Below are 12,595 nucleotides of genomic sequence, written 5' to 3'. Positions count from 1 at the left end.
TTGGTCACTGTATTTGTGTTGGGTGCTTAATTATTACCCAAGTAAGTTTTTACTAAGTTTTGGAGCTTTTATTGGAGAAAGTAATTGAAAATTTTTGTATTAGGTTTCTTTCACTTTTTTAAAAAAAATTTTTTTAACTATATTCATTATATTATCCTTTTTTTGTACAATATGATTTCCCAATGAAATTCCCACCACCAGTTCACCCATGTGCCATCACTGTAGTCTCTTGTGCTCTTCCCACCCCTGACCTGGCCCTTCTCCCTCTTTCTCCCCTACACATTGACTGATAGCTGTCTGATGATTTTGATTCTTTATTGTAAGTTTTTTTTCCTGATCCCTTATTTTGTTTTCTCTATATTCCTCCTATAAGTGAGATCATTTGATTTTTTTTCCTTTTTCTTTCTGGCTTATTTCACTGAGCATAATCCTTTCCAGCTCCATCCATGTTGCTGCAAAGGACATGAGTTTTTGACTGCTGAGTAATATTCCATTGTGTAAATATACCACATCTTCTTGATCCATTCATCTATTTTTGGGCATCTAGTTTGCTTCCATAGCTTATCCATTGTAAGTAGTGTTGCAATAAATGTATTAGGTTTCTAATAGTGATTATTCTCTTAGTTACAGTAGTATTAAGTTTTAAAAGTGTCTTGGGAAATTCTTATTATCTTTGGCTTTTAATATTGGATGTTGCTTGTATGAGATGACAAAAATTAGGGCTTTTATTTTACATAAAAATAAAAGTTAAGGTTTTTAAATAAAAGAAATACAATGCTATTACTGTTCTGTGGTGTTTTGTAACTGCTAATTGAAATTGAGTAATCAGGGTAATTGATTCCTGATGCAGTGGTAGTTCTATTCCTTTGGTAGAAGATGCATTAAATTATTTACTAAGTGGTCTTGTAGAGCAGGATACTTCAATAAAGGATGCCTGTTTTATATAGCAAAGGACATTCCTATTAGTACATTTAATAACAACTGTCTTGGCCATATCTTTTTAGTTGTTTTATCAGTATGTTTGAGTGAATGTAAAGAAACCCATTTGAGACTATTTCTCATGACTTATAATCCTTTTGAAATGTAGGTTCACACTTTAAATATATTGAAGCCATTCATATGTAAGTTGTGAGAAGCTTGTGAATAATCCATTGATTGATATTCAGGCTGAAGTAAACAGGGAAGCTACTTTCTTTACAAAATAAGATTTACACCTCAGTTTACTGCAAATACTGAGCTGCAAAACTTTTGATCATGGCACAAAGGTCATAAAAGCCACAATCTGCTGAAAATAAAAGTTTTTAAAAAATCTCTCCACATGATTGAGCTTTCTTACATCCCATACAAAGATCTTCAGGTCAGAAGAAAAAGTTTCCTTTAGTATTTATCCAGATATCTGGATAAATAATATTAGCTAGCTAGTAATGAGCATACTTTTTGAATGTTATTTGGGAAAAAGGGGGAACTTACACCACTGGTATGTTTTGGGGGTCTTATGATTATAAGAGATAATTAGAACTCTGGCTTTAGCATTTAATTGGCTGTCTGGAGAAGATTCTGAGTATTGTCTCTTTCCAAGAGTGGTCATAAAAGGTGCTTTTTTATTACAGTTTATATCACAAAAGTATCCCTTAGCTACATCTTGAAGATACCTGTTATCTGATATATTTTTGGTATGGCATCAATACTGTGTGGAATGATAAAGACCATTGGGGTATTTTCTTTAATTTTTAAATGTACAGGTACATTTCTAAACATTGTGTAGAAAACAGTGAAAATAGAGGTATTTTGTTTTTGTTTTTTGGGACCTTACAAAATTCTGACTGTCTTTGGCTGTGTGAAGCAGTCAAATAAGTATCACTGAGTAGTTGTCTCTATTTCTGCTTTTGATTTCTTTGCCCTGATGGCAGTTGGTATCAAAATTGGTTTTCCAGATAATTCATACTCGTTTTCTTACAAAGGCCAGTTATTTACTTATTTAGTTTTATATTAAACATACTGCATTTTGTATTCACACTGCAGTCTCAGTTATGTTCTTGTTTTTTCCCTGGAACTGTATTTTCTGAACATACTTCCTGAGATTCCTTGGCAACTTAAAAGTACAGATGTTGAAATGAGTAGTGCAATAAAATTGGTTTATATTTGTATATGACAGTCTTAAAAATTAAGAAATAGTATGGAAAATAAATTCTCTTAAGTTTCCAAGTCACTTGTAAATCAAACAGAAAATGACTAGTTAAAAATCGAGAACAAATGTTAGATTTACTGTGTAACTTCAGCAAATCACCTTAATTTTTCACCTTATTTATCCTTACATTTCAGGGAATAGTCATAGAATACTTGTTTCTTTGGTTGATAATCTGAAGAATATAGATGATTAAAAATATGGGTGCTGGTTATTCTTTAATTGTTCTTTTTCTTATAAACTTGTAAAGTTTTGGATTATTTTCTAGGTTAAATGGATGTAAAATTTCTATTTTTTGTTAAAACTTTTAGGTGCTGCTTTTGGGTTAGCAACAGACACATTCACTGATTTATGGGGAAAAGTTCTTCCTAAAATTTCAAAAAAACTTGTCATTTTAATTCTAATTTTGTATTTTGAGGAGGAAAAACTGGTATTCCTGAACAGTTCAGCTTTGGGCATTCATTTTATAAAACATTTCAGTTTTTAAAGAATAGTAGTAAGTGCTCTTACATGCTAGTTATTTAATATTGTTTTTTTTTTAATTTTGAATTTGCAGACATTTTCACTTGGTGTTTTATATAACAAAATTTTTTTAATTGATGGTAATATATTACATGGATTAGTGATTTTATATTTATTTGGAAGTTAATGTTTCTTGGTAGTTCTTGGTAGACACAGTCTGCTTTTATATTTGATGAAGACTATTAGGGGAAATAGTACAAATTAAAGAGGAATTAAATAAAGGATGTATCTTATACATAAATATCATCTTTATTGAGTTCTAAATAACATGGTAATTTGAGTTTTCACCCAACCCAAACATTGAGTGGCCTCACAGAAGAGATGAGAATTGACTTTTCTTCTTGATAATTTAACAGGAGCGTTAGGAGACCACTCCCAAGTTTTTGTGCTCACAGGAAAAATTGTTCAAGAGAAATTTGGAATGCCTTTTTTTTTAATGTGGAAAATGTCCTGCTTTAAGCAGAATTGGAGAAAGTCAGAAAGTTAATAGCTCATTCTCTTCTTTTGCCTCATTTTCAAATGGGATGTTTTTGCTTCTAAGTTGCATGAAAGTGAATAGGTTTTTTCCTTCAGAAGTACATCACTCACAAAGTGTTAGTAAAACAAATGCTCACAAGTTGTTGGTTAAGCATGCTTAGAGATAGCAGAAACTGACAACTGGTTACAGGCAATGAAAAGTAAAAATACGTCATTTTTCCTAAACAGAATGAGAATATTGCTCTTAGTAGTACCACTGAAAGGAATCTTTTAATGCTTTACAGTGGGCTTACTCGCATAGTTAAGTATAAACACTTCTGAGTAGGTAGGACTTAATTATCACTTGAGGATTAGTAAACTCTGGAAGAACTTGAATTGTGAATTTTAAATTTCTGTAAATTGATAATTTAAAATTTTCTTTTTTCCTAAAAACTTCAGTATTTACAACCTGGAATTTTACTAGAATTTATAATTCAATTCCATAATTCTTTTGCTGATTCTTAGTATTATTTATCATTTCAGAACTACTCATGAATTCTTGTTTGGTGCTCTTGCTGAACTGGTTGATAATGCAAGGTAGGTAGTCTTTTAGGTACATAGTCTGACCTTGAAACTTTTGGGTAGTTTTGACCTTTGGTCTTTGAAGACTGGGAGGAAACCAGTTCTGTAGCAGCTGCAACTCCTTAGGTGCTGTTTATCAAAAAAATACTTTTTTAAGTAAAACATGTTGATGAACTGTAACTCATTCATTTCTTTATTCTAGCCTAACATTAGTGAACTTAGGTTCTACAAAGCTACCTTTCCTTCCAAAGCTTACCTGTTCTCCCAAGCTGTGTTTTTAGAACAAGATAATTATAGTGAAACAGAAGGAATTAATATAAAAACTTAGGAATCAAATTAATGGGACAAGTTGATTTAATTTGTGGTATCAGGATATTATGCCTGCCACCTGTTATTCTGCATCTTCCCCCAAAATGTATTTTTTGTTGTCAGATGACTCCAGTTCATCATACCATCTTCCATTACTAGCATCTGTGTTCAGAAGAAATCCTTCAGCATTGTCTCATACAGTTCTTAGTGATGGAAGCTTTTAAATGTTACTGTGTAAGACAGAATAGAACTTAACTTTGGGTTGCCTTAGAGGTAAACAGCAAAGTCCAAATCAGGATTCTGTTTGTAATTTTACCATGAAAATGTTGTCTGTCTTATTTCTAAATGCAGATCAGTCATAAAATTTAATGCAAATATAAAGTGGTTTATGAACCAGGTGTTGATGATTAATGAAGAGGCTCAGAGTTAACAATAGAAGTAGTTCTAAACTCCTCAGCTAATGAGCTTGCTGATAATTTTCTGTTGATAATACAAACCTGTGGTTGTGTTTTATTATTAGCTGGACTGCTTATGAAAGTGCTACTTAATAAGTTTAAGAAGACAGCTCCCATTTTGGTTCAATCTGGTTGACTTATTATTTATTTTTTTTTAAAAGATTTATTTGTGCATACAGAACTGGGGTACAGGCCAGAGGCTCAGGGACGGTGAGAGGCTTCACCAGAGACAGAGTGGGGAACAGAACAGGCAGATCGACGAAGTACACTTCTGAGGGGAGCAGCGGGTGGGTCAGGAGAGGTCTGCCACACCATGTGGTCACCTCCGGGGCAGGCGAGAATTGAACTCATGCAGAAGTGGCTTTAGATTCTCAGTGCTGTGCTTTAACCCGCTGCGCCACCAGGGAGGGCCTGACTTATTTTTTTTACATTCAACTTAAATATATAGCTTAATGGAACTCTGAATTTGTTACTTGTTAGCTTAGTGAGTTCTTAGTTTGCTGTGGCAGGCTGCTTTTTGTGGTAGACTAGAGATTCCTGGAGTACGTATATGTGTGCATGCTCAGATTTTGTCAGCTCTCATACTTAAAAAGGATTTTTTATAAGCATACATACTTTTAGAGGTGTATAAATTTAGTGGGTTTTTGTATTTAAAAACTAATGAAAATCTCCATGCCTCATTTTCTTTGACTGTAGTTGGCAGAGTTAGTTACTTCCAAGTCTTTATTGATGGCTGAACTTGTATTACAGCTGATGGCTGGAGTCTAATGGGGTGCCCCAACTTTCAGGGTTTGAGAAGATAAGATTATGTACAGGCTGAGTCAGACTCTTGAACTCTGATGTGTATTCTATAAGACTTGATTTTTTTATAGGCTTTGTTGCCTTTTTAAAGATTTATTTATGCATCCAAAGGTGAAGGGACGGTGAGAGGATTCACCAGAGACAGAGTGGGATGTAGAACAGGCAGATCGATGAAATGCACTGCTGAAATGCAGCGGATGGGTTAGGAGAGGTCTGCCATGCCATGTGGACACCCCCCCGGCCAGGGATCAAACTAGTGAAGTGGCTGTGACTAGCTTCATGGTGCTGTGCTTTAACACATTGTGCCATCAGGAAGGGCCCTGCGACTTTTTTGTTTTAATAATTTGGTGAGAAAGAGATTGAATAAGTTATTAGGAGATATTTGATAACAATCATAATTGAGCTACAATTGAGCAGATGTTTTCATTATTACATCTCTATTAAAAAAGTTTCAGATCCTAAATGGCATATACTTCAAATTGAAACCTTTTATAGATAATATAAGGACAATTATGGTGCCTAGGAAATAAAACTTCAATGTACACAGAATTTGTGTGACTTCCTGAAAATAGACTCAAAATAATACTCATTTTTGATATTTCATATTCTTACATGGATCCTGGTTTTTTTCCCTTTTTATTTTGCAGAGATGCTGATGCCACAAGAATAGATATTTATGCAGGTAAGTCAGGTGCACCTTCTTTTAAGATTTATTTATGCATACAAGAACTGGGGTACAGGCTAAAGGTGGGGGGTGGTGAGATAGTTCACCAGAGACAGTGGGGAGCAGATTGACTAAATACAATGCTGAGGGGAGCAGCAGGCGGGGACAGGAGAGGTCTGCTGTGCCATGTGGGTCAGCTCCCTGGCCAGGGATCGAACTTGAGCTGCAGTAGCTGCAGCAAGTTTTGTAGTGCTACGCTTTAACCCATTTTGCCACCAGGGAGGGCCCTCACTTATTTCTTTTAATGTCCAATTTCTTTCAGTGCCTTTATTGCTGTGTCTAAGAAGAAACTGGTTTCTGTAGCTTGGTTACTCAAGACATGATTACTTAAGGTCATAGTTAGAAATCGAACATTGCTGGTCAGACATGTAATAGAAATGAATATTGGTGTAAAGAAACTAGTGGGTGCTCAGATCTGTAGATCTATGAAAACATTATGTAGGGGATTTATGGACATGATGGAGTAGTAGGGAATAAATTATTAGTGGCCTTCAAAAACAGTTTGCTTTTTCCCTGTTCAGTATTCGTACTAGTATATATTTTATTTATTTATTGATTGATTGATTGATTGATTGATTGATTGATTGTCATTTGAATGCTAAAGCTTTGGAAGAAAAAGAGAGGAAGATGGCTTTTGAATACATTGTGACTAGCGTGCTCTGTTTTTCTGACAGACTTTTCCTAAAGTCTTCTGAAGGCTTGAGATGAGTAACATTGACTAGCTTCTGAGAAGACTGGTATTTTTAGTGGGGACTATGAAGCTATCTGTCTCCTCTTCTTCATAGACCATTTCATTTGAGACACTGGAACAAGGGTACAACTAAGAAGTAATTATCAGAATCTTCAATATCATAATTATTAAAAAGAAAAACTTCCTATATGAATTTCTCACGCCTGATAAACTTTGGAATAAATAACAGCTAGAAGTCAGCTAAATTGCTTAAACTTTGAAAGCCTTCTCTTCAAACGACTGCAAAAGTGGTGAAAATAAGGCTTTTTTTATTTTTAGAAGAAAGTACAGGAAAAAGGCACTACACTACAGAATGTTAGAAGAATGTTAGAAGAGGCTTAAACCTGGGCCAGATGGAGACACCATTCCTAAAGCACAGTGACTTACATCTCAGTGTGCTTTAGTGGTAACAGCCCCTCTGAAAGAATTGGTGGCTGTTGTAATCATTGTACAGATGGCAAAGCAAGAGAATGGATTTTCTACTCCCAATGACATGGAAGAGACAAATCATAGACACGTCTGTTTGGAAGAAGGTTTTTAAAAAAATCATCTCTGTTTTCTCTTACCACCTTTGTTCAGTGAATTTCAGGATGGATAGTTAGTCTTTGACATTTGGAATACAGCAGAACAGTTGGATTTCAATTTAAGTGGAAAGGGTTCAGTGTGCATTCATTCTGTGTTTAGCAGTTATTTTTGTGCTTTGGGAGGAATGAAAGGATAAGATGTGGTCTTTGCTCCAAGAATTTGGTCCCTAATTGGGAAAACAATTAGTATGAAGTACATGATTAGAGAACAATAATGTGATGGTGAGGGAACTGTCAAGGCAATTAAGGATTAGATGACGTGAGAGAAGCACTGAACGTTGGTGCACTTTGGTAAAAGACTTAATTTACTCCAATTAACTTAATTGGGAGTCATGACTGAGGTGTTCTTCACTTCACACTTTTATATCTCAATGTAACAAATAAAGGAAACCTCAAAGGATAAATAATAGAGTTGGTAATATCTTAATACTGTGATATTCTTGTTGGTAGATGGAAGAAAGTATTTTCCTGTTCCCATTCTGAACTTGGTCTCCCCAAATATCATATATATATTGATAATTTGAAATCATAACAAAGTCACATTTGAAAAGATTGAATTTAAACCTAAGAAGGGTGAGAAAGGAACCAGACATTCAAAATCTAGACCACTTAACCAAAACACTACTACTAAGTGGAGCCAGATTGTAATATGCCTGTCAGAAGTGAACTCTGATTCTTTTGACTTTCTTTACTTGTACAGGAAATGCTATCTCCTCAAAGTAAGATCCCTTTTTGATGTCAACCAATGCTAAATGGAAAATGAGCAATTGTAACTGAAGTAAATACTGCTCAAATTACAACGTATGATGAAGAACTTGGATATCATTTTGTTATAGCTTTGAAGATGACATTTTAATGTGTCTGACTTTTGACTTCTAGCGCTATTTTGCATCTTTGCTCTGCCCATTTCTTTTCATCTTCCCAGTGGAAGTTGAATGGAAGGAATATCTTGTTCATTTGGAGAAGCCAAACTTGCGGGAAGCTTAGATGCGCAGCCTTTCAAACTGGTTGTAATAATCTTACATCACTGTTACCAGCATCTGAAGAACAACTGCACAGAAGGCAGTTTGGTTTTGCCCTTTCTCTGGCTTCTATGATGTGTCATGGAAAGGACGCACACAATCTGCAGCTGGAACTAGGAGTTGGCAGTACTAGAACATCCCGCCTTTGTTAAAATCCTTTTCTTGGGGTCTTCGGATATCACTCCTTGGCTGATTAAAGTAATCATCAGGTATTAGGACTATATCTCTTCACTGGTAAAATGTCTGGGGAAATAGTTTTGACCGGGGAAGCCTTCTGGTTCTTGTTTGCTCTCTCAGTTCTTTATAGTAGCAATCCATCAGTGCATCACCTGGGAGTTTATTTGAAATGCAAATTTGCAGACCAATGTTAGACCTCCCAGGATAGAGTACAGAATTTGTATTTTAGCAAGTTCTTCAGGTGATTTCTTACACACTACATTTTGCTCTAGTTCATAACTATCTCAGACTCATTCTGCTTAAATCTTCCTGGTTACCTGACTTGTTACAGATAGTATTGTCTGGACTGTAAGCTTCATGAATGCAGTTTATTTATGCCTATTATCAGAGACCCAGACATGCAGGAAATGGTCAGTAAATATTCATCAAGTAAACAAGTGATTGGGATAAGCATTCTGCCAGTTGATGATGCCAGTTGATGATGCCAGTACCTGAAGTTTTTTCTGTGTCAATTTGTCTTGCTTTTGCCCTGAGTCAGTAACCGTGGACCTAGATTCCGCTTGTTGTTGACAGGCTTTAGGTCACTATGTGGCCAGGACTCTCCCCTGTTCTCCCTCTTTAAACCACATGAAAAAGCTTTGAAATGAAGTCCTTGAGCTGAAAGTGATTCTGGACCCAATGTTATGTGATGATTATATTTTTATTTTTAAAATAATATAATAGTTTATTTTTACATCATTTTGTGCCTTTTTCCATCTCAGTTGTAATCCCCGTGTGCTTCCCGTCACCAAATCACCTGTGTGCCATCACGATAGTCCAGTGCACTCGCCCCGCCCCATTTTTGATCCCATTCCCCACTCCACCCCTGTAAAATGTCTCATATAGGATGGTTTTACTCATAGCAGGAGTTTAAAGGACCAGGGGAGTTAATAATAATAATAATAATGAACCTATATACCAGAGACATTTTATGGGGTGGAGTGGGGAATGAGATCAAAAACGGTGGAGGGAGGGAAGTGCTCTGGACTATGGTGATGGCACACTGGTGATTTGGTGATGGGAAGCCCACGGGGATTACAACTGAGATGGAAAAAGATGCAAAATGATGTAAAAATAAACTATTATTTTGTAAAGATGTTTTGTTCATTATTATTTTTCCCCCTTGATCCTTTATACTTCTGCTATGAGTGAAACCATCTGTTATTTTTCTTCTTCTTTCTGGCTTATTTCACTAAGCATGATCCCTTCCAGCTCCGTCCTAGTTGCTGCAAAAGGCATGTGTTTATCTTTTTTGAACAGAGTAATATTTCATTGGATGATTGTGTTCTAAAACTTGTGAGTCCTGTTCTAACACTAGGCCCTAAAAGTAGTTCCTAGGTAGTACCTAGGAATTGATGGTAATTCTTGAGAACTTGTCAATGCTCAGATCAACTTCTAGTCTAAAGTGGAATCTTCATGTACATTTTATGGCTGTTGTGTACAGCAAATAGCTCTTAGCTAGAATTAGAACCTTTTACCATATTATTTACCTGACTCAGTTTGTCTTCATGTGACACATCCTCCAGATAGAAACTTTGAAACCCTTTTGCAATTTTCTTGTACTTAGTCCTGCTTGCTAGATCTCATTTGGATTCTCCAGATTCTGTTAAGATGCACTGGCACAAAGAGAAATTTTCTTATCTACTAATAATACTTCGGGGAAGATCCTTGCCCTTGTACTTTCAAGAAGCACTTGTTATTAAAGTTCCAGCAAAGTTCAGTTTCCTGAACACCGAGTGATACTTGAAAATCTCTGTGATTTATAGTACTTTTGAAATAGCATTTTAAATTACATTAACTAGTTCATTTAATAGAAGGTAACTAGTTCATTTAACAGATTCATGGATCACATGAATCTTTAGCCCGAGGGGAGGACAGAGCTTGCTTAGATTTGTATAAACTTAGTGAACTACAACTTTGAGGAAACTAGTAAGTCCTCAGGATCAAGACTCCAAAGCAGCCTTGGGCTTGTCCCTTAGTACCTTACACAGATCTCCTTTTAGTAGAAGTGCTCTTACATGACCTGTATTGTTCCTCCTTTGCTTACCTTTGACCCTTAACAAAAGGCACCCTGGAAAGCACTATTTCTCCTTCCCTGTTTGGGAGTCTCTTCTCTACTGCCCATGACGTGCTTGTATCGAGGCAATCTTGAGTAACCACTTGGTGCTGCAGAAGATACCCAGTATACCTGCTGTGTAGTCCTTTCTGTTTTTAAAAAAATACTTATTTTTGTTTATTTACATATATGAGAACTGGGGTTCTGGACCAAAGGTACAAGGGGTGAGAGGATTCACCAGAGATAGAGTGGGGGGCAGAACTGGTTGGATCTACTGAAATACACTGCTAAGGGGAACGTTGGGTGAGACAGGAGAGGTTTGCTGCACTATATGTGGGTCAGCTCCCTGGTTGGAGATTGACCTCAGACTGCAGTGGTGATAGTGCTGAGACTTAACCCCCAGGCTACTTTGTTCCCCTCTAGATAGCAGCTACCTCCTCTGTATCCACAGCATGCGTTGTTTGATCACTTTATGTGAAAACTACCTCAGACTTAATCCGCAGAGGAGGTTTCCATTTGAATTTGAGCACTTGTTGGAGTATTTTAATAGCTTGTGGTTCACAGTAGAGGGCAGAGATAAAAGGTGGAGAAGGGCAGAATAATGATTGTGATATATGTGTGTATATATATATATATATGTGAAATATATGTGTATTATGCATGGGTGTGATTAGATGTGGGTCGAGTCTTCCCTGATACTCTCAGAAATACTCTCATGCTTTGTCATGAACTGAAAAGCAGAACGTTTGGTGGAAATTCCCATCCATCAGGGTCCTGAGGTTTAACTCAATAGAAGGAAAAACTGGGTGTGACCTGACCTTTCTGAATCAAGCTTCACCTTGTTTACCTTCTGATCATATCCATGTTACCACTGCCTGGTGGGTAATAGTTCCTCCAGTAATGGTAGTTCCTTTTATTTTACAGAAAGACGAGATGACCTTCGAGGAGGGTTTATGCTTTGCTTTTTGGATGATGGAGCAGGAATGGATCCAAGTAAGTGTTGAAATGATTGTGTTGCTTTTGGGGAGTTGTAATTATTTTTATAAAATTGTTATTGTGTAACATTTTTCTGATCCCTCACTGTTGTCATTAAAAAATCCATCTGGGGAGAGAGGTATCTCTTGCAGCATCACAGGCTTAATTCCACTGGTGTATTTAGTGGGTCTTACCCTAGCATGGGAGATAGGCAATCAGAAATCAACCAATATATTTGTCTCTGAACATTATATTTATTAGCTTGTACAACACCCTGGGGGCAGTGGTCTCCTCCAGTCTTATTAATGGTATTCTAGTAACAGAACAAGATCATAGTTCTGCCAGTACCTAGAGGCTGGTCGTCATTTGCCCCATGCTTGTGAATTTCCTTGAGCAGAGGTAGCTAAACAGATCTGCTTTAACATGGATTTAAGAAGACATTTAGTTTTTGAGGAGGCTGGAAAAGAAATGCAAATTTTTCATTTTCTGTTATGCCCAACACTTTAGGTGATGCTGCCAGTGTGATCCAGTTTGGGAAGTCAGCCAAACGGACACCTGAGTCCACTCAGATTGGGCAGTATGGGAATGGGCTAAAATCGTAAGTATACTAGAAGCCTGTCATGGAGCCCAAAACAAATTAACTGATGCTGTCCTGCTTTTGTTTGTGAAAACATTTCTCCTCTTATGGTATGTCTGATACAGGAGGAAAGATAAAAGGAGGTGCTTTGGGAGCTTACCAGCTATTTTCTATCCTAAATTACTTTGCAGATTCAAAAGTATGAATGTCTAAAACCAATTAGGGTGGGAGTGCTATAGGTTTCTATTGGCGCTGTATTCTGAAATTGTACCTCTCCTATTGAAGATTTTTATTTTTTCACCCTGTGATTGAGGGACTGAGTGATTGTGTTGTGGTGTTGGAATTGAGGTGGTAAAGGGGTATTTTCACAGCATAACAGTGTTTCCTGAGCACCTGCCACA

At 36.5% G+C, this 12,595-nt stretch overlaps 1 protein-coding gene across 3 annotated transcripts in view; it reads left to right on the top strand.

Annotated features, from left to right (window-relative positions):
• The window catches only part of MORC2 (MORC family CW-type zinc finger 2), a 39,901-nt gene that overhangs the window by 3,708 nt on the left and 23,598 nt on the right, over positions 1-12,595 (top strand). For all 3 annotated transcript variants that reach the window (XM_012731121.1, XM_004690912.2, XM_012731120.1), the window contains exons 2-5: positions 3,707-3,760; positions 5,958-5,992; positions 11,567-11,635; positions 12,125-12,215. In XM_012731121.1, the coding sequence (XP_012586575.1) occupies positions 3,707-3,760; positions 5,958-5,992; positions 11,567-11,635; positions 12,125-12,215 (249 nt within the window). The remainder of the gene's footprint in view (positions 1-3,706; positions 3,761-5,957; positions 5,993-11,566; positions 11,636-12,124; positions 12,216-12,595) is intronic.

The sequence above is a fragment of the Condylura cristata genome, unplaced genomic scaffold (assembly GCF_000260355.1).
Source record: "Condylura cristata isolate star-nosed mole 26May11 unplaced genomic scaffold, ConCri1.0 scaffold00029, whole genome shotgun sequence".
NCBI lineage: Eukaryota > Metazoa > Chordata > Mammalia > Eulipotyphla > Talpidae > Condylura > Condylura cristata.
This window is presented reverse-complemented; position numbering and strand designations above follow the sequence as displayed.